We start from the raw sequence: 22,224 nt of genomic DNA on the forward strand, positions 1-22,224 counted from the left end.
AATCGGATTGAACTGGATCGAGTTAGGTATCGTTTTATTTGACAGATTCAGAGCTTTCTCCGGAGGTCTGTCTCTAAGCGCTTTTCATTTTAGTTCCGAAAATATTGTAGCAGACAGCTGACGTGCGTATTTGTAAACAGCTTGGTTAACCTCGGACCGATGACTGATGTGTTTTATTACGTTTATCATTGTTTTAGTATTAAAGTGCATTATAAGAAGATTTAAGTGATTTTGAAGGGCTGGTTGATGATCCTGAAGAAGTAGGTAGTGATATTGATGTAAATTATCAGCCAGATTCCTAGCTATGGTTAGGCTATGCATTCTTAGCTAAACGCTATGTACTGAAATCTGTTTTTTGCCCATAACTTATTTATTTGCAAATCTACTTCCTTATATTATTATATATTTGTAATCCTCATAAAATTTAGAACAAAGTGGCTATTTTCAAATATTTATAGGCCTATAATTTATACAACTTCATTGAGCGCGAACTTATTATTTTTTTTTTTAATTTTCCAAAATATTTTTTGTACCTTAAATTTTTTTTTTGAAACAAATGTTCCTTATGTTCTATGTATAATATTGAAGCCCATGATTTTCCAAACAAAATGGTATATAGAACAGTATAATTAACATTGTTTTTAAGCTTCTCAGATCTGTTTTAATAAAACCTTGCAAATGAGCAAAAAATAGGCAGACATTAAGGCCAAAACAAGGGACACTCGGAGGTTAAAAAAACTCATTATTCTCTATATTTGCTTTCATGCTTCATAACAAACTGTTCAACATTTTTGAAGATAAATCTGAGATTTCCCATGATAAAAGGTACCTAGGGCAATTAAAAAATGAAGAGGAAAGTAACACATTAAAGACAATATTATTTATGCACATTATTTATTTGCATAAGTCATTAAAATCACTAAAACAATTATATAAAAAAATGATATGGCTAAACAAACTTTATTAGGACAATTATACACTTAATTGATAAATTATACTCGTTTTTGCAAACATTATCAACACTGTTGCTTCTGTGATCTGTACTGACATAAAATGAAAGATAATGTACAAATATGGTCTATATCTAGTTTGAAATCTTCCACTGGACGTTGTGTGAATGTATGAAGAACAACACAAGTATTACCTAAACAGAGAAATATCATGTAACAAAGATAGTTATTATACAATACTACTCGGACAACTTAAGCTATACAAATCAAACCCTTACCTTACAAAATTGTGTAATATGATTTATTAACAACTCTAATTTAAGATTGAATCAAAAATAAACAACAATATGGTAATTTCATCTCAATTATTTTCTGAATGTTGAATAATTTTGACTCAAGAAACAATATAACAAATTATTGATTGACCTTGGAACATTTTACCACTCAATATGTCTCAGGAATGAGAATATGTTATTTAAACCACTGTTACAATATTATGAGCGTGGCAGTGTTACGATAGCCCACATATTAATCTGTAACAGTTATAGGCTTTAGAAAACTGTCCTAAATTGGCATCTCAAGTCAATGGTATTAGGGATTCAGTAATGATTTAATGAACGTTGTTTGAATTTTAAATCAATTTCAAACATCAATTGTATAGCTTAAATTCATCTACAAAGTTTTTATTTTCATTTAAATTGCAACAGATAAATTATACTCCGTTCACAAAATTTAGGCGGTTTAGATTTTTAAACCTGGGTTAAGAACTTACCTTATTATCGTCGGTCCCGAGAGTAGGAGCGAGATCGGCGTGGAGGTGGGCTACGAGAGCGAGACCTCGAGACAGACCGTCGGCGTGGAGACCTAAGGAAATAAAATCAATTAGCATTTCCATACAGGGTGGTACACAACACACAAACTTCTGTTACTCCAAACAGGTAAATGCAAGAATGTTAATTCTGAAAGCTAAAAGACACAAACTAGCAGAAAATTTGTATTTTTTTAGAAAGTTTTACTAATTTGTTTGGGAAATGCAACAATTTAAAAGTACTTTCAACCCATCCTGCGAATAAAAATATGTCTTAATTCTTTTTAGGTGCTATTTTGTTTAGTGTTTAAAAATCTATTTTTGTTTAGAAATGTAGGCTATTTTTGTTATATGTAGGGTATTTTTTGCAAGGGCGTTTGCATTTGAAAAGAAAAAAATAAACCCATAAAACACTACTCTAGTTTTTTTCAAATTAATATTTTGTTACTTAATTACATTGATAAATAATTTCATAGCGTACCGGTACATGATTGTTAAGTTTCAAAACACAGTAAAATATTTACCTATCCTAAAAGTTTATAATTATATTAAGTATTTGGTCAGAATTGTCAAGCACAACTTATCCATCAAGCCATTAGGTTTATACTATTTGATTTTTTGTTTTTATATATTAAAGTACTTGTATTGTTTTTAATTTTAAAAAATAACTTAAGAGGTAAGTTTGTTAATGAACCCTACTTATCAGTTTAAATTTTTTTAACTATTTGCTAAATAGCTTAGGTTGGAATAAGATAGCATCATTTTGGGGTTAGAAGTATTTTCCTAAAATCTCATACTGTACTTTCAAACACTAGGATCACTGCTGTTTCTTTCTATGGTTAGTAAACTCTTCAGAAATAAAAAGTATTTTTTTTTTATTTTTTAAATCAATTAACTAACTAACACAGTTGAATATTATTTTAACATTTTAGGTATGAAAAAGATTTTAATCCTTACTAATTTGTAAATTGGAAAGATTTAAAACTTATACTTTAAATTAGGTTTTACTCTCTAAACAAAAAAAAAGAGCATAAAGTAAAGAAACTATTTACAGTTTACAAAAAGTTGTTACCGAAATCATAAACAGACTATTAAAATATCTAAATTGATCCAAACCAAACTAGAAACTTTAACGCTCAATGGGTTGAAAGACGTCGGCATAAAAGGACAATAAAACATAAAATAATTCAACACACTTACAATCACTAATTTATTTTGAGGATGAACATATCAGTAATCCCCAAAAATTAGTTAGCCCCTTAAATTTATCACACTCATAACAAAAATTTCAAGGAACAACCCCCTCCCCTCCTATCATAAAAAACGGAGATACAAGTCCAAATATAAATTCAAGGAGCTAAGCGGGCTCATTGATACTTACTACTGAAGTCAAGTACAATAAGCGGGCTATATATTACAAGAAGAATACCAGAGTGTGTGTTGGTTGAGTTGGTTGGGCGGTGGGCAGGGTTGGTTGTTGGTTGTTGGTTGGGGCTTAGCTTAAGAAAGTTGTGGTTGGGAAGACGCTCAAGTTGGTTGGAGGCTCAACAATGATGTTGGTGGTGATTGAAGTTTAGTGCAAGCAGAATGGATTTGCGGCGAAACGTCCCTGCAACGTCCCAACAACCAATATAGCAAGCTGGTTCATTAAAACCCACCATAGGTGTGTTAGATTATCTTATCTGTGACTGTAACTGGTTCGATTTGTCAGGATTTTTGTTGGGACAGCAGGCTTGGCTGGGAAATATTCACCCTGGCGCAAGGGAAAACCTTAGCACTTTGCACCTTTTTGGAAAAGGGATAAACTTCAGCTAGCTTACCTTAGATAGGCCTAGTGGCTAATACACACAGAAGAAAATCTACTCTTCAATTAACTCTCTCAAGTCCTTTCTAAAACATTATGTTATGTTCTATGACTTGTTACTGTGTTTCTAGCCCTTGGACTGAAGGAGACTAGCTGCCTTTTAACCCTTTCCAAAAAGTTCCTTACCAGCATGGCCTAGTAGTTGGATATTTCACAACTGTCACTGACAATAGTTCCTACCAAGGTAGGTTAGAGTTGAAAAGGAAGATGTACTGTATATTCAGGGGAAGGAGTTTAGGAATTGAAAAGCTAACTTTTATGGATGAAATTGGCCCTGGTTGAAAATACTGCCAGTGACAATAAAGATATTCTAATTATTGTGTGGTATAGTGCACAGTTTTTCCAGTTTCTTACCAAGTTGGATTCTTTCCCATAAGTAGGTCTACTATTCCAACAAAAAATCCTTAAAACCTTGTCTCTTGTATGTTACATAATTAATTTGATTATCATTTAGATGTCTGTGTCTTAAAATTTAGACCAAAATTATGTTTAAACATAGCATTTTGTAAATTAGTAACAATTTATCATTCATAGCAACTTAACAGTTAAAAATACCAACATTAATTATATGAAAAGATTGATAGCTGTGCATTAGAAAACGTTTTGTCAAGGATTTTTTTTTTTGTCGACATTTTGTTTAATTGTTTCAAGGATAACAAATTTATTTAGCCTACTTCAAAAAAATTGGTATCCAGCAAAACTTTTTTTATACAAATGTTAAATAGTTGCCACATTTCTTTCTACCCTAGGTAAGAATTTTTCCAATGAAAGTGTCGATTCACTGGAAGGCACGGTTTTTAGTATCTGCCACCGTAATTCAATATGAAAGCGCAGATGCCTTGAAAAAAAAGTGGGAGAATCCTTATCAAACAAAAAGTATAGAATTATGTGAACGATCAATTCATCTGAAAATTGTTATAATGAAAACCGTTATACAGTTTAACAACAAAAAGCTTTTGCTAACACTTTTCAACAAATATCTTTTTGCATTAAGAATCAATTTTTAAATTGTTAATAACCCAATAAAGTAGCCAATGTATAGGTAGGCTATACATATGAAAAACATGGGTGTTATTATTTATAATGTATAGGCCTAATCTTTATTCTGTATCTTTTGAGTGTGTAGAAAAATTCATAAAAAAATGGCATTTCCACGTTACTCCCTAGTGCACAAGTATATATGAGTAAGCCTGTAAAAAATGAGGTTAACATTTTGAAAATGAAAAAAATAATGTGAGCCCACAGCCCTATGAGAGAATATTTTTGTCCAAAAGACAATGTAAATAACCGCTTACAAAAAAAACAAAATTTAGTTGATCAACATTTTAATCTCCTTATACCAAACCCTTGAGGTCAACAACCAAATCCAAAAAGTCCAACTCCAATTAAAAAAGGAACTTGGAGCAATTCTGGTAATTTTATTCTCACCACCTTACACAAAGATCCACACTTCTTTGAAGATGCAACAATCAGTTAGAGCTGCAAATATTTCATCACAAAACAAAAGTGTGAAAAACATTTTGACAAGCTGGGACACATCGGTTACCTAAGGATTCAAATTAGTGACATAACATTCAAATGTACATGTGCTCAACTTCTTTTTTTTATCCCCACTAATAAGAATGTAAAAATAAATAATTTCTATAAATGTATTTTAATGTTCAACATCATGAGATCATGAAATATTATTTTTTTTAAGTAGACAAATTGTAATTTTTAAACTTGCCTGCTGCTAAAAATCCAGAGCATTCATTAATTAAAGGCTTAAAAAAACTTTTTAATATTTTAAAAAGTTATGTTTGGAGCCAAACACTGAACAAGACATTCAATTTCAACCATGACACAATACATGAAAATCTTGATAAAACAAGCATCGTTTGAAAATCTTCATTAAGAGTCTGGTTCCTTGCAAATATTTCAATCAACAGATCTCTCTGATATGGCCCTTGAATCTAAGAGTAAAAGGATTTTAATTTTACCTGGAACGACCCCGGGCAGGGGGAGATCGCCTTCTTCCGCCACCAGATCTGCGGGAACGTCCGTTAGACATCTCAACAATCATGTGAACCCCACAACAGCGGCTGTATGAAAATTATAATTTATTGTTATTGTTATTAATCATGACTAAAAACACATCATCATCAAAATCAATTAAGATAAAGAATTATTTTAACCCAACTATGAGTGTAGAATGGAGTAGGGTAATCTATGTAGCTATTAGTGATGGTCAAAACCAGAAATTTTGAATCTCAAAACCAAAACTTTAAAAAATCAAATCCCGAATCTCAAAACCTAAACGCAAAACATTTTTACTTAGCTGGTGGTTAGGCCTACAAATGTCAAGGTAACAAAAAATACAGGTAGGCCCTAATGATAAAATGTTAAGTATGCAATCAAAACTGAAAGCGATCGTTTCCTTACACTGACATAACATAAATATGTATCTGATTTAAACCTGAATACGACATATTTTTTTTTATAAACATCCAACATTAAATAATTCAATTTAAACTAAGTTAAACATATTTTTGGTTGAATTAAACATAGGCTTAATCCTTTGAGGTCAAATTTTATTTTAATTTTTTCGGCGAGTATAGATTGTGCCATTTGGGAAAACGGTGCGCGGCGACCTATACTCGCCATTCTATTGCAAAGATCAACTTATTTTATATATATATATTTTTTTTGAGTAGGCCTATAGCCTACTCACAGTTGGGGAAATGGCGGGCGGCGACTTGTACTCGACATTCGACCGCAAAGGGTTAAAATTAACATAGACTTAAGTTACCGTACCGGTAGCGTATAACTTAGAAAGCCTTAGTTTACTGACACGAATTTGATAAAAAGTTTAGCCTACATTTAGACACTTTTATTAGTAAATAGGCATTACGGTACGTAACTATAAGCACATTATGACCTACTGGTGTTTTAATGATATAGGAATATCACAAGGAATATAAGAAAGGTATAGTAGCTTAGTAAATTATTGGTCCATATTTTTAAAAATAACTTAGGCCCAAAGAATTTTGTTAGAATACAATTGTGGAGATACTCACGTCCCATCTAGGCCCCTGACTGCATCCTCAGCGTCACGAGGATCTTCAAACTCAACAAAAGCGAAGCCAGGAGGGTTCCTTGCAACCCACACATTTCTCAGAGGTCCATATTTGGAAAATACATCCTCAAGTTCATTTTTTGATGCATTATTTCCCAAATTGCCGACGTAAACCTTGCAGGAAAGATCCCATTCACGATGATGGCTCATTTTGTTGTCTGTAAACATGATTGATATAATATGTAAAGCCTAATTATTACAGGACAATATCAAGGATTGACCCTCAAGAATCCCAAAATATCTAAATTATTATGTCATTTAATGGCACATAATTTAAGTAACAACCAAATTAAACCCAAAATAACTAAATTACAGACTATTGTTAATATTGTTTTATGATTTTACGTAGTAAAATACCACCCACAAAGGGGAGTATGCCGTTATATAGCCAAGATCAAATTACAGAAGGCCGTTGAAGACATGACAGTAGGGAAAATATCAGTGGCTAGTGCCGCAATTTACTAAATCAGATTGTTGATTTATACTTTCTAATAAATTTTAAATGTTATGGTTTCTGTATCTAAAACTAAATATCTGGAAATAGGCTATATTGTAGCCTTTATAAGAATGGTTAAAAGAATCAAAGTGGCAACTACTGGTACGCTGGGTGTCAACTACTGTACTAGTAAAATCCAATAATTCATGTACGTCAACTACTGGTAGGCCTACATGTTCAAATACTAAGAAAATCATTAGGCATATTAATTTATTTTAGTTCGATAAAAATTTATGCCTTAGTATTTTAGTATAGGTAATGTACAAAGTCTAATGTTTAAGTTATTTATCACTAACTTAACTGTTTTCTAAATTCCATTGAGAATTTTTATTTGAGAATTTTTTTATTACATTTCCATCGTTAAGTGTCAACTACTGGTACGTTTACCTTATACGGAATAAGATATTACCGTACTACTCATGGTTAGACCTGGACCCAGGACAATTTACTTTTTTGTTTAAGGTCCCTAGAGAACAAAAACACTGTTCGTTCAAATTCAGCTAAAAATCTAGTTTCTTCTGATATAAGTTGAGTTATAAATCTTTAAGTAAGTTATATAGGTTCCCATGGTCAAGTTTATCACAATAAATTGGCCTACCAACGGGTTTTGGTACAAAAAATTATTTTGGTCGTTTCCCACGGAAAAGAGCGTCATACTTATTCGGATCCTGCGTTGAATTTAGAGTAGAATGAAAAAAAGAAATTCAAAAATCAGGAGCAAACCCTATAATGCATAAACTTATTTAGGCTACCCAAAACAGTTCTAGGCTGCACTTTAATTTACTCCCCAAATTTACTCACATAGGATTACAGCATGTTTAGTTACCGGCAGGTAAGGTTATTTTGGAACAGTTTCATTTTATAAGTTAATCAGCTGGTAATTAATGTATATAATAGTAAATTTGGGGGCTGCACTTTAGTTAAGGTGAGTCGGTGGCTCAGTCGGTAGCGTCACAGACTTCGGGCCCAAGGCAGCGATGTTGTGGGTTCGAATCCTGGGAACTGTCAAAACATTTTATCAGTACAGTTCACCTTTGTGCTGTACCAGCTCACCCCCATTGAGATATAGATTATAACTGGAGTCACTACTCTCTGGTTAAACATTAGAGAAAAACGTGCCACTGTTTTTGATGGTTTGTTTTCGGTGTTTCGTGTTGTTAGGTTGGCCGTGTGATCGGTTGGTGGGATGCTGTCAAATTCCAATTCATTCTAACCTAACCATACTATTTATTTAAGGTTATCCATTATTTCAAAGACTTATATCAAAAACTTATTCAAGTTATTGCACGTTAAAACCTGGGTATTTAAAGTTAAAACATTATAAATAGTTTTTGATGATAAATAAATACCATTTTAACTTGTTTACATCTTTTCAAGCTATGTGGTGAGCATAGGCTAAGTAGTCAAGTTTCCTGGTTTGGAGATATTGGTTTAGTCTTGGGTTTAGCCACTATGGCATTTGATGAAGAACAACCATCGGTTTATGATCTTGTTAAAATGGGTTCCTCTTGCTCGTAAAATAAACAAATAAACTTATATTGCAATCATAATGTTGACATATTTTTTTTTACTATCAACAAAACAACAGGATGACACCATCTTGATCTTGCCTCTAATTTGACAAGTCCCACCAACCGATCACCTGGCCAACCTAACAACACGAAACCCTAAAACGAAACCAGCAAAAACAGTGGTACGTTTTTAAAACACAGAGTGGTTACTCCAGTTATTAGGCCTACTATAGCTCAGTGCTCACCCCTTGCTTTGCTGGATACGTTCCACACACGGGAAGTTAGTCTAACTTATATGGACGAACAAATGCAAGGTTAAAAGAGGCCAACCTTTAAAAATAAAGTACATAGGCTATCTGTACTACACTTAAGTTATTGGAATGAAAAATATCGATATACGATAGATTAAACAATGTATCGATTATTTCATTCGGTTAGTTAGGTTCTAGGTTAACCTAACTAACCAAACCTCATAGCCTATATCGAATGAAATAATTGATATATTCATTCAAATGAGTGTAGGAGAGAAAATTAAGTGCATATGTTGACAAAACTGACAATTTATTGGTTTCAACCCATGACATCTGTGATTTTAGTTCTGTTAAGCATTTATATATTGACAATAGGCTGTCTTGGCAGCATCATATTGATTTTCTCTGTACAAGGTTATCCAGAGTCAAAAGTTTATTAAGCAGTTTAAGGAATCATGTCACTAATAGTTATTTGAAATAAGCCCATTTTGCATTTTTTGAGAGCATCATAAGATTTGGTATTGTGATTTGGGGTAATGGAGTAGGTATTGGTAAGGTGTTATTGATACAGAAAAAAGTCATTAGAGAATTGTTACTGGTGCCAAAAGATTAGACCATTGTAAATCTCTGTTCATAGAATCTAGTATATTAACTGTTGTAAATCTGTATATTTATGAAGTCTCCATTTTTGTGAAAAAGAACTCAAACAAACATGTTTTAAGAGGAAATGTCCATAGCCACTTAACTAGGAATAGAAATTTTATTGATGTAAGTAGAGTAAGACTGTCTAGATCTCAAAACTATCATACCCACTTGGGGATCAAAATATTTAACATGTTTCCAGTTGATTTTCGCCCTTAAATGAATTTTCTAAAAAACTGCTCTCTTGGTGTAAAGCTAATCCTATGTACAAGTTAAGTGATTTCTTCAATTTACAACTTGTAAACAAACACTTAAATTTTATAGTTGTTTATAAATAATGTTTCTATTGTTTAGATTGACGATGTCTAAGTATTGTAATTCTTGTGAATCAATTAATGACTAATAAACTTGTCTATTGTCTATTGCAGCCAATTTGGGGCGTAAATTATATAGGTAGGCTAGTTCTAACTTACTAATACCAAATCGCCTAAGTTAAACCTAGCCTAGGATAACATCAATAAAAGTTCAACAAGTGAGGTAGGCCTGAATTTGGCTAAGCTAGGCACATTGCAACTTATTTTGGGTACAGTTTCTTAACTGGGCTAGGTTTCGCTAATATTGATTGAAACTATCAATCCGATTAGTAAAACTTCATGCGATTTTTTCACCATCAGCAAGTTTGGTTGGTTAAGTTAGGTTAGGTTATGATAGTTTAATGTTATAATAGACATAGGCCTAGGCATAGGCCTATTTTAAAATATCGGTTATTAATCAATATTTTCAATTCAACAGTTTCAATCAATATTAGCGTAGCCCAGTTAAGAAACTGTAAACTGCCTTCAAACAAAAGCCCGGAAATAAACAGATGAAAAAAAACCTATTAGACATCGGCCTAGCTTAATAGCCAACTGGAAACACAGGCCTGGACTCCCAAGTTAACCAGGGGCTTAGGTATTTTATAGGCTACCTTGGTTAGCAAGAGAAACCTAACTAGGTGTTCTAAATTTCTAATATGATGAACAATGAATAGCCTACCAATCATACCTTTTACCTTTTACCTTTTACCTTGGTCCTCTTCTCCGTAGTCGTAGAGACTAGGGAATCGTCATCTTCTTTTTTTGTTGTGTTATTGTAGTGTTAATGTGTGTGTGTATGGTGTAAAGTGGGTTTATTTTAAAGCCTATCTTTGTGGTGAGCAGTGTGCTCTTCAAAGAACTCATCTAATTTGTAGAATGGTTTCTGGACTAAATATTCTTTGAGTGATTTAAAAAAAGGTTTTGGAGATTTGATTTGTTTTATATGTTCTGGGAGGGCATTAAAGATTTTTGACCCCATGATTTGGGGTATTTTGCTGGTTTTTGACAATCTGTGTTGTTGGATATCGAAGTTTGTTTTTGTGTTTCTCAAGCTATATTTGTGGCAGTTTTCCCTAAGCTTTGGGGGGTTTAGTTTTAGGAGGTTTACAACTTCAAGGATGTATAGGTTTGGAACGGTAAGGATTTTGTTTTTAACGAAGTATGGTTTACAATGCTCTTGTGGTTGTAGGTTCTCAATGATTCTTAATGCCATTTTTTGAAGAATTTGGATTATGTAGATGTAACAATCCGCCGCTGTCCCCCAGGCTACTATTCCGAAGCGTAAGTGAGATTCGAAGAGTGCGTAGTAGGCTATTTTAGAAGTATTTTTATCAGTTATAGAGCGTATTCTTCGTATGGCAAAAAGTGAGGATGATAATTTTTTCCCAAGTTTTTCCAGGTGGTTATTCCAGGTCAGGTGTTGATCAATGGTTATGCCCAGGAAAGTTGTATGAGTTGCTGTTGTTATCAATGCTTCTTCGGTTGATAGTTCAGGTTGTTTACTTGTGGTGGCGAAGTTAACATTTAAAGTTTTGGATTTGTTAATTTTGAGGTCCAGGGTTTTACAAATTTCTATTGCTTGCTCAATTGTTTCTTTTATGTCTGATGATTCCTGGCCAATTTTTGTGGGAAAGAGGATGGTTGTGTCGTCGGCGAAGATAATGCTGGTCTTGTCCATTGGTAGAAGGTCTGGTAGGTTATTTATGTAAATTATGAAGAACAGAGGTCCCAGTACCGACCCTTGGGGAATACCTCGAGTTGTACGTTGTAGTGTTGATTTGGCTTTTAATTCTGTGTTATTGTTGTAGTAGTTTATTTCTACCTGCTGGAAACGGTTTGTAAAGTAGCTTATTACCCAATTTAGGGCATTCCCCTTTATATTCATTTCATTAAGCTTGTTGATGAGGATGGTTTGATTTAGGCTATCAAAAGCTTTTTGGATATCAAGAAAAATTCCAGATACATTTTGTTTTTTCTCCCAGTAAGAGGTGATGGTTTCACAGAGTTGATTTAAGGCTGTATTTATGGACTTATTTTTGCGGAAGCCGTGTTGATTAGGCGAAAGAAAATCAATATTAATTAGGTGTTCCATGATTTGTTCGTAGATTACTTTTTCGAGGTATTTTGATAGGGTGGGAAGGATGGATATCGGTCTGTAATTTGATATTTTTGTAGTTTCATTTTTTTTATGTTTTGGGTATACTGTTGCTATTTTCATTTTTGTCGGTACTATTGCTTGATGAATTGATGCATTTATGATGTTGACGAGGGGTGATAGCAGCTCTTGTTGACAGTATTTAATAATTTTATTAGGTATTTCGTCGTATCCAGAAGAATTTTTCGGAGGTAGTTTTTTGAAGATTTTTGCCAGGTCTTGTTCGTTTATCGGTTTGAAAGTTGTTAGGTTATGGGTATAGCTTTTGGGTTCTTGTTGGAGTGATGTAGGAGTGGTGCTTGGGTTTTTATCATCGGGTGTTCCTTGATCTACAAAGTATGAATTTAAGGCATTACTTATAATTTTGGGATTGTCGATGAGCTGATTATCGATTTCGATGGTTAGATTTTTACGTGTGTGCTCTTTAGGCTTTCTTTCCTTATTTATGGTTGTCCATATCTCCTTGCTTTGATTTGTTGAGTTAGAAATTTTGCTTAGGGTGTGTTGTGATTTTTTCTTTTTGATTTCCAGGTCGTATGTACGTTTTAGGATGGTGAGGGTCTGCTTGTCTTCTTCTCGTCCGGTGGTATTGTATTTGTTTTGTGATGTTGTTAAAACAGCTTTCAGTTTTTGTAGGTTTTCGTCCCAGAAGTATGATTTATTTTTAGGCTTAAATATTTTTTGCGTTCTTGGCATAATTTCATCCATCTCTCTTCTTATAATGTTGATAAAATTATTGTATTTTTGTTCCACAGACTGACTCTCATACACTTCTCTCCAGGTTTCTTTACTAAGTCTCCTTTTTATTTCTTCTAAATTTTGAGGTGAGATAGGCCTAATGATTTTTTTTAATGGTTTTGTTAAGAGAGTTTTAAAGTTTTTTATGTTACATACAATAGATTCGTGGTCTGAAAGGTTGTTTTGGCTGGTTTTTGCATTTATTTGGGAAGTATTGAGATTTGAGGCGCATCCGTCTATTGAGTTTTTTGATGTCGCTGTAATTCTAGTATGAGGTGTGTCGATAAAATTTATATTGTGAGATCCTAGTATGTTGATTAGGTTCTTAACCTGAGTATCGTCTTTATTCTGCAACTTGAGGTTAAAATCGCCGAGAATAACTATATCTTTGTTTTTACTTGTATGCAGTTGAAGTAAGGTATCTAATAGTTGTATAAACTTATCTATGTTTTCGCTTGGGGAGCGGTATAGGCCTATTATCAGAAGTTTTTTATGTTTGTCTTTTAGTTCTGCTGCTGCAAATTCAGCAATACATTCTTGGCTATTTTTGATGGTATTTACAGATAGAATATTTTGTTTTATGTCATTTTTTGAGAAGATTGCTACTCCTCCCCACTTATGCTTAGTGCGGGAGAACTCTGACGTCAGTGTATAGCCTTCGATGTTTATTTGCTTTATTTGGTCAGAAGTATGGCCATGTTCAGTTATAATTATAAGATCAGGTTTCAGGTTATTAATTTCGATTATTAGTTTTTCGATCTTTTTTTGGAGGCCTCTTTGTATGTTTACGTAGTAGAGTGTCAGTCCGGTTTTTTTGTCTAGGATTTTGGGATTTGATTTGGGTTTTTGAAGTTTGGGTCAGCTTGGAGGGGTTTTTGGTTTTCTTCTGTGTTGGCTTCAATCGGGTAGTTGTCATGTCCGGGCTTAGTTTTAGGCTGGTTTTCATTTTCGGGTTGCTCCATTGTCGTCAAGTCGTTCAGTTGTTCAGTCGGTGCCTTCGAAGTTTGGTCCTCCGTAGGTAGCCGATCCTCCGTCGTTTTGGATTGTCCGATTTGGTGGTGTTTTATGTTGGTTAGGTTCAGGATACTGCTAGCTAGTTTGTGCGCTCCTTTTCTATTTGGGTGTATCTGATCAAGTCCCATACAGTCATCTGTGAGTAGGCTGTTGATGTCTACATAATTTACTTTTAATTCTGAGCACATGAATTTAATAGCTTCATTCACATCGTCAATAAACTTATCCCTGACATCTTTTCTGTATGGGATATTATTGATATACCACTCTGTGGTGGTGAATTGGCTCATTTTTGCCTCTATCATTTTCCATATTGGTCTCATGATTTGATTTGGGGTTTTAGAAAAGGTGGTGTTGTTTGATCCTATGTTCAGTATTATTTTGGGGGGAGGGTATTTGAGGTAGTGTAGGTAGCGGCTACATTCACTAGTTGTGGCTCCAGGCATTATTTTCGGAGTTATGTTAGCTTTGTGGTGGGTTTTCATAATATTTGTAGCTCCACGGAGCAGTGAATCACTTACAAATAAGGCTTCAGGCCTATGCTTGTAGTAGTGTCGGCTTGGATCAAGTGGCTGAGTTTGATGCAATAAAGCTGGGTTATCTGATTTGTGTGGGTTTGTTGCAGTTAGGTCTATGGATGGTATTTCATTTTCTGTAGGCGTATGTGCATTTTCTTCGTGCGGGTGGTTACTAGTACCGATGTGTTTCCTTGGGTTTATGGGTTTCTCTTCAGGTTTGCCGTTCACTTTGTCCTGTGTTTTCACACAGTGTTTGTTCTTGTCTATTGTAGATTTTTGAGGTGATAGGCCTAGTGGTTTAAGTGGGACATGTTTGATGTTTGTGTTTTTAACTAGGTCTTGTATAGTTTCTTCGAGTTTATATATGACTTGCATTTTTTTTGCAATTATTTCTGAGAGCTTTAAGTTTTCTGCATTTTTTCCGTCCAGCTGTTCCTTAAGATCGTTTATATCAGTCATAAGAATTTCTATAACTCCGTTTAGTTGCAAGTCCTTATTTACATTGGTCTTTACAGAGTTTGTTGTTTGTTTGGTGTTTAGCTTCAGGCACTCTTTGCATGCCCAAGTCAAAATAAAGGTATTTGATAGCATAGCTTTGTACTGTTTGTCAGTTATATTTACACATCTGATATGATACCACTTTGGGCAGTCGCATTCCACTGCCTTGTCATTTTTTCCTATCGACACATTACATACAGCGCAGGAGGCTAGCTCTGATTCAGAGTCGTCAAGGGTTTCTGGGTTTTGTTCCAAAGATTTTTCACTTTCTGTCCGTACCATTTTTTTTTTTTTTTTTTTCTTTTTCTATGTGCAAGCTTATATGGAAGGTAAAAAGGGGGGGTGAGGGGAAATGAGGGGTCTTTGGTGGGTAATGGTCCTGAGGTGTTGGAAGGGAGGTTTGTGTTTCTTTGGTTTCAACTAGCCTAGGCCTAGCCTAATTTTGTTTAAAATTTTCCCCTAACCTATCTTAAAAAATGCTTAACTAAGTTACCTGCTTTTGTCATGACTTTTGAGATCCTATTTTCTGCTACTTAATACTAAAGAACAAAGAAATGAGACAAAATGTGTTTGGTGTCACTAGTTTAAAATGAGATGAAAAATACGAGGTAGTGCGTGAGGAGATATACATAGCGTACTAAAGTAATAAAGTTATGCCGAAAACTCAAGAGGGCAAGTCCTTAATTTTATGGTTAGGCCTATCAAAAGTTAAATATATCAATCAGGGTTGGGCAAACTAAAATACCGGTATAAAAAATTAAGCTATCGTGTTATTGACTAGTCACGGTAGTACAAAAACACTCACCTTAAGAAACTGTAGTAAGTAAAATAAGTAATTTGATTTGATGGTCTTCTCACGGTTTATTCTTGGAACTGGAAAGTTAAAAATCTAAAATGGCTGCTGGCTGCCTCTGCTCTCTGCTGATGCGGTTGTCTTGTCTTCCTCTTCCTCTTCTCTCTCTCCCGCTCTCTGCTGCAGTGCTGCAGTGCTGCGTCGCGTCGCTGAGCTAGTGGGGCCTTGCGCTGAGTCGTTCGTCAGCGAAGCGCAAACCAGCGAAGCGAGCGAGCTGCAGCTGCAGCTGCGGTTCGCGCCGTTCCGCGGTTGTGGTTTAGGATTGTGGTTTAGAGGATTAGGATCTCTGGAATGGTTTGAAGACATCTTGCATTATTAAGTATCACTGATTATAGAATAGAGAATGATATCGAATTCAGTTATTAGTTGAATGAATCCCAATGGTAATCTCTAAGCCTAAATCCACGGTGGAAGGAAAATAAATCGGCACCTATTAGACGCGATTAGTTAGTCAGTGTATGATCTATGATCAAACTTAGTGCCCTAAGTGGGTGCACGATCATTGGTGCACTTTGATTATATTTGTTTTAAGTATCTTTACCTATCAATTTGCCTATAGAATTAGCTAATATACGCAAATACTGTACAAGTTAAATCCTGTTATTTGCAAATGGATCCTGCACCAACTTTACAATAATTATGTTTTATTTTAGACTGATATGATACCAATTATACATTATTAGACTAAATGGTGGTTCCAGGGTTTGTCACTGAGGGACGTACTATACAGAGTGTCCCAGACCACCCGGCCGGCTTCTATAGCTCCAATATGAAAGAAAATAGAAACCTAATTGCAGCTGGAACCCCTATTTTGACCCCAAGGAATTAAGCTAAATTATTTAAAAATCAAAGAAAAGCACCCGGGAGGTAGATTTTTGGGGGGGGGGGGGGGGTGGTTTTGGGGAAATTTTAAAATGTAAAGGTGGGTCGTGTTATACCTCATTTTAAAGGTCTTTGAGTCCTGAGTATTTTAGTGAAACAAATTTTAAATTATCTGCCTCCCTATTTACAGAAGGTTCAAAAACTTACAAAAAAAGGCTGACAAACTTTGCAGTAAAAAGTAGTTCAAAGGTCTATTTTTTGTACATTTTTGAGCACCCTGTAAATAGAGATAAAATGAGGCATAACAAGACATCCTTTACATTTGAAAATGTCCCAAAAACCACCCCCACCCCACACAAATCTGCACTTTGGGGTGCATTTTGGGTTTTAAAAATAACCAAGCTGACTTCCTTGGGGTCAAAATATGGGGTTCCATTTGCAATTAGGTGTCTATTTATTTGCTTTCATATTGGAGCTATAGAAGCCGGCCGCGTGGTCTGGGACACTCTGTATAGTCTAGGAGATTCACCCAAAAACTCTGTTTGTTTTTAATTGCTACATATAGGAAATAAAATACAATATGAGATTACAAACAATCATGAATAACAGACGCACAAAATAATCATTAAATTACAATAAAATGTATGCCGGTTTGTTTAATTCTCACACTTAAAACAAATTAACACTTTACTCGCAGTGACGTTGGAAAACTTGTCAATTTTCTAGACGGCCGTCTTTTGGGAAACGTGCCTATTCCGAGAACCGATGATGTAAAAATTTCACGGCTTCGGCTATAATACAGTGTACCACTATTGTAGCAATATGCACGAAAACGAGCTACCTTCGGATTAACCATAGTCCCGTCCCCTCCCGTATACTTTCACGTCGGTCCCGCACCTGCCCCTGGTTACACTACACTTTAATCCAGCCGTTGTATCGGTATGTCATGTTTCTATTCTTCATGATCTGTAAAAGCTAAGGGACTATGTTTTATCTATGGTAAAAGCTAAACCGGGTTTAACATTTACTTCTGGTTTATCTGTCAAGTTATCGAGTTTTCCGGTCAGGATATAAGCATGGATAAGTTACCGTTTCTAGTTAATTTTTTTTACAAGCCTCATTAGCTCAGAATATGTGATTACAGTAAAAAAAAATGTGTACCCAAATTTGGACCCAACGTTTGTAATATCATAGACCAATCAACGCCAGTATACTTCTCATCCCATTGTACATTTTTAATCTCGTTTTTCGAGTCCAGTTTATGTCCGGTGACACTGATCGCTTTTGTCGACAAAGTTTTGCTTATACAATTCGAGGGTTAATTGAATGATTCGTGATTTACTTTTTGGTGAAATAACTAAGGGACGAGTTTTTGTTTATGATAAGATAATTTTATTTGGTTAAACGAAAGTTTAAATTACTGATATTACAAGAAACAAATTATAAAAATAATTATAAGGATGAGAAATCTACTAAGTGAGTATAATTTTGTTTTATCTACGGTTTTATGTATGGTGTAATAAAATGCTGTAATCATGGCTGAAACAATAATTATATACAGATCCAAAAATGCAGCTTTCACTTATACGAAATTCTATGTGGACATGAAATCAAATTAGCCGTTGGCGTGTTTTGTTTGTAGCTGATCCCTAATCTAATCTTTAAAATACACCTCAACAGCAGGCTCAACAGCTGTTTATGTTTAACCTCTAAAACACAAAACGAAAACAACAGTCTAACTAAACCTAACAAACAGTAAAAATAAAGTGTTAGTGATAGTGAAAGTAAAATCATTTCTTTACTAAAAATAAACATGTCGTATCTAGGTCAGTAACGACATCGTTTTACAAGTTTTATTGTGATGTAAATTATTCATACGTGTAAGTAAACAATGCACCTTACTGCGGGTGTTCGCGTTATTCTCACTTTAAGGAGTGGTTATGGTTACACAACTACAACTTCGATAAGGCCTATCTGCCCACTTGGGGAACAGTTAAGAGTTCCCTCTAATTTGTGGCGCTCACATACTGATACTACCTGCGGTATTCATGTCTGCGCTGTTAGAACATATTCACATTTACAGTCCTTAGGACGTACGAATGCTAACGCTAAGAACTGCCCTGATAGTAGAGTGGCTTCCTTGACTTCTTGTGGGAAGGAAATGATGTCTTCTTTTAACAAAGCAACAACAGATTCGTCAGTTTTTAGAATATTAGATTATGACTGTGTCGGTTTTGATTTAGACAATACTTTAGGTGAATATAACATCACACCTTCTGTTGAAACGGAATACAACATTCTGGCAAATTATCTAGTGAAAGAGAAGGGGTATGATCCTGATTTTTTATTGAAGCCTTTGAATGAAGATTCTATTGATTTCTTGCAGAAAGGTTTATTTGTTGACTTTGCCAGAGGTAACATAATTAAAATTACAGAAAATGGAGTGATAAGTAGAGCAAGCCATGGATCAAAAATGATGTCACACGAAGAAATTAAAAACGCTTACGGTAAGGACAGAAAATGGGAGGTCACAAACGAGCTATGTCAAAACATGCTTGTTGGATGGAATGGCCCTCTATCAGAAAGGATAAGAGCACTCTTGGACTATTTTGACAGGCCAGCCTCCATTGCTTTTGCCAGAATTGTTGATTCTCTTGATGATAAACTGGGAAAACCAGCTGATGTATACAATGTTTGGCCGGATGTTCTTGCAGGCCTTCATGACATGTATGATCGAGAGCATTTTGCAAGCGAGGAAGGTGGGTACTTCAAAGAAATCAAATCCAACCCGGGTAAGTTTTTAAAGCCATGTAGTCCTGAAACAATAAAATGGTTGAAAGAAATCAAACAGACCAAACTGACATACTTGATTACAGGCTCTAATTGTGACTTTGCTTCACTCACGGCAGAAACAGTCCTAGGTAAAGATTGGAGAAGTTTGTTTGATATTGTAGTTTGCTATGCTCGCAAGCCTGCATTTTTCACTGGATGTAGACCATTTATTGAATTGGACGGATTTAAAGAAACTGAGCCTGTGTCAAACAACAGTATTAAACTGGGTAGCATGTACAACCAAGGCAATTGGCAAGAATTGTATCAGTTGTTTGCGAAAACATCAGGTATACAAAAGCCTAGATGCCTTTATTTTGGTGATAATTTGGTCCAAGATATCTATACACCATCAAAGTTTACAAAATGTGAGACAGTAGCAGTAGTCGAAGAGCTTAAAGCTGAAACTGATAGAAATCACAATGGGTACTTAGGAGAACATCCGTCTCACCATGTTGTAACCTCAAAATCTTGGGGTTCGTACTTTTATGATGATAAAGAAAATATGAATACTTTATGGGGCAGTATACTTCACAAACATGCCAATATTTGCGTCCCTAGTTTGTCTGTACTTGCACAATATCCGCTTAGTCATGAGTTCAATACTTTTGAAAAATGTTATGGAGGAGGTTATTTTCCAAGCAGACCGAGCCACGGTCCTCCTGTAACCGAAAAGAAGGTCAGAGCTGTGTAGTCGAGACAAGTCATTTAGGCTAGGTTTTTAAGTTCAAAATATGTACATGTTGAGCAAAGTACAATTTAAAACTATATGTTTAGCTTGAAGCAAAGTTATACAAAAAAGCCTGATTCAAATTTTGCTTGATTAAACAGAACACATACAGTAATCTGTTATAAAATATTACCATAAGCCTACCAATTGGATTTGGTATAAAAATAGCATATGTTGATGAAATAAATGTAGCCTACTTAACTTATGTTATAGAGCCAGAACTTAACAAATCTACACATTTAAATTAATTCAATTAAGATTTGAATCTTTTATGAAGCATTTAATTAATTTCTAAAAAAAAGTTTCTTAATGGAATCGTTTTCTTGTGATACTACTAATTTTGATGTCCAATTTAGAATTATAACCATTGATTTCCCTAAGTATTAATATGGGCTGTAGAAGGATGTTGCTTTGTGAGCAAAGACTTTGTGTATGGGATTACAGTAGGTAGTAAATAAAAGGGTAAAGCTTCAAATAGCATTATTAAAACTTGAAACAAATTGTAAAGCGCAACTTTTCAATGTATTTTTCCCATTTCACGTAGCTGTAGATTACTGTTACAAACTATTGCTGCATGCCACGTTTTCCTCATTCCTTACAATTTTAAGTAGGCTAATTGTAGTCAATGAATGCTTTTGTGTATCTGTTTGGGTTTGGATTTTGATATGCACATACTGGTAATACATTTTCAAAACTCATTTAAACAGTTTTTAAACATAATTTAACTGGTCAATGTTATATGATTGTCAGAGTTTTCAATCTTAAAAGTTACTGATTGCTTAGAAACAAAATTGATCAGCTCAGTGTGGTTTTAGTGCTGTGACACGGTAACAGTTGCATATCCTCTTGCCAAACACTATTGTAAATCTAGAAATTGAACGTTTCATTTTAACAGTTTTTCATGAAATTGTATTCTAAACTGAAATTTTAATCTCCAACTGTTAAAAGTAATTATTGATAACTGTCTATTTTGTTAGCCATTACCGTCCTTATCCGATGACGAGTCTTGAAAGAGTATGCAACTAACTGTTGTGTTAGGGATTCCTATAAATATGTATTTATTTATGTAAATATTTTAAAGAGCTAGCACCTTATAGTCAATGCTAGCACGTATTTATTGTAATGCTGACTTATTTACTGAGTTAGTTAACAATTTATCATCAAAAAGCTATAAGTTACTGTAAATTATTTTATTTAAAAAATGTACAGTATTTTAGCATTTTTGTTATGGATGAATCAAGGTAAACAACTTACTGTATAGGGTAAATATTTATTTAATTTAATAATGAAATATTTTTTAAATTTTATTTATTTGTAAATGTTTACATTCTTTTAGCGCAAAATCTGTTTGTAAGTCACTTTGCAATCAATAAAAAGTGTTATGATAAGATTATATGTAATTATTTACCTATATAATGGACTTATAATTAAGTTTGAATGTTAAACATATTTTGCATTGTTTTTTAATCATTGTCCAGAGTTTTATCCAAATAAAAAAAATCTGTATTATCTTATAGGTTGTATTATATACTAAATACCAACTTACGTAGGCTGTCTGTACATAGAATCTGAATCCATTGGCTTGATATCTATCAAGGCCTGATTATTATTAAGTTAGATGGTGAGTCTTTAGTCCATTCGGTACTAATTGATTGATTAACATACACATCATTGATTGTTTCACTTACTGCAACTCTGCGATCAATGACATGACTCTAAATCTTGCTGGTGTGCTGCAACGCTCGCAGAATTATTGCTTGCGATTTGCTTTTGATTTAAAAAGTACCTGGTGTATCCTTCAGTTGATCATATTACCATAGACTAATAGAATAAGTATAGACTGTCAAAGGAAGGCTCCACGATGTGCCGCTCTGTGTTCCATTCGCTGCCGTTGTCGGCTTCTCGCTGTATGCTAAGAGCAGATGCTGTAGCGGTGTGTGCCGTAACTACACGGCAATCTTAGCAGTGGACGCCAGAACTTATGCTAATTGCACAGCTGACAGTCTACATCCTTATATATAATACGTGAAGGCGATTTCTACAAAACACTACTCCTCCGTTAATAATGGACGGA

The 22,224-nt window shown here is 34.4% G+C and overlaps 2 protein-coding genes across 3 annotated transcripts; one reads left to right on the forward strand and one right to left on the reverse strand.

Moving 5' to 3' along the window:
- Positions 1-879: 879 nt before the first annotated feature.
- LOC128991690 (RNA-binding protein 1-like) lies at positions 880-15,854 on the reverse strand. Of its 2 annotated transcripts, XR_008490676.1 has the most exons (6): positions 15,722-15,854; positions 6,679-6,895; positions 5,602-5,703; positions 3,188-3,367; positions 1,723-1,814; positions 880-1,144 (listed from the first exon to the last, which is right to left on the reverse strand). XR_008490676.1 is itself a non-coding variant. In XM_054414790.1 (5 exons), the coding sequence occupies exons 2-4, from the start codon at positions 6,885-6,887 to the stop codon at positions 1,727-1,729; spliced, it is 399 nt and encodes a 132-aa protein (XP_054270765.1). In that variant the 5' UTR covers positions 6,888-6,895; positions 15,722-15,854; the 3' UTR covers positions 880-1,144; positions 1,723-1,726. The 2 variants fall into 2 exon arrangements, 1 of the variants encoding a protein (XP_054270765.1); XM_054414790.1 differs by lacking the exon at positions 3,188-3,367.
- Positions 15,855-18,297: 2,443 nt separating this feature from the next.
- LOC128992708 (5'-nucleotidase domain-containing protein 1) lies at positions 18,298-21,512 on the forward strand. The gene has a single exon (XM_054416428.1). It carries the CDS (start codon positions 18,483-18,485, stop codon positions 20,112-20,114), a length of 1,632 nt encoding a protein of 543 aa, XP_054272403.1. The 5' UTR covers positions 18,298-18,482; the 3' UTR covers positions 20,115-21,512.
- The last annotated feature ends 712 nt before the right edge of the window (positions 21,513-22,224 follow it).

The sequence above is a fragment of the Macrosteles quadrilineatus genome, unplaced genomic scaffold (genome assembly GCF_028750875.1).
Source record: "Macrosteles quadrilineatus isolate MER2022 unplaced genomic scaffold, UCM_ALF_1.0 Scaffold_4__1_contigs__length_99947679, whole genome shotgun sequence".
In the NCBI taxonomy this organism is placed as follows: Eukaryota; Metazoa; Arthropoda; class Insecta; order Hemiptera; family Cicadellidae; genus Macrosteles; species Macrosteles quadrilineatus.

Coding starts and splice junctions, on each gene's coding strand:
- LOC128992708 (XM_054416428.1), top strand. CDS start 18,483: ATGCACCTTACTGCGGGTGTTCGCGTTATTCTCACTTTAAGGAGTGGT.
- LOC128991690 (XM_054414790.1), bottom strand. CDS start 6,887: ATGAGCCATCATCGTGAATGGGATCTTTCCTGCAAGGTTTACGTCGGC. Junction 5,704..6,678: donor GTCAGGGGCCTAGATGGGAC/GTGAGTATCTCC, acceptor ATTTTCATACAG/CCGCTGTTGTGGGGTTCACA. Junction 1,815..5,601: donor CCTGCCCGGGGTCGTTCCAG/GTAAAATTAAAA, acceptor TTATTTCCTTAG/GTCTCCACGCCGACGGTCTG.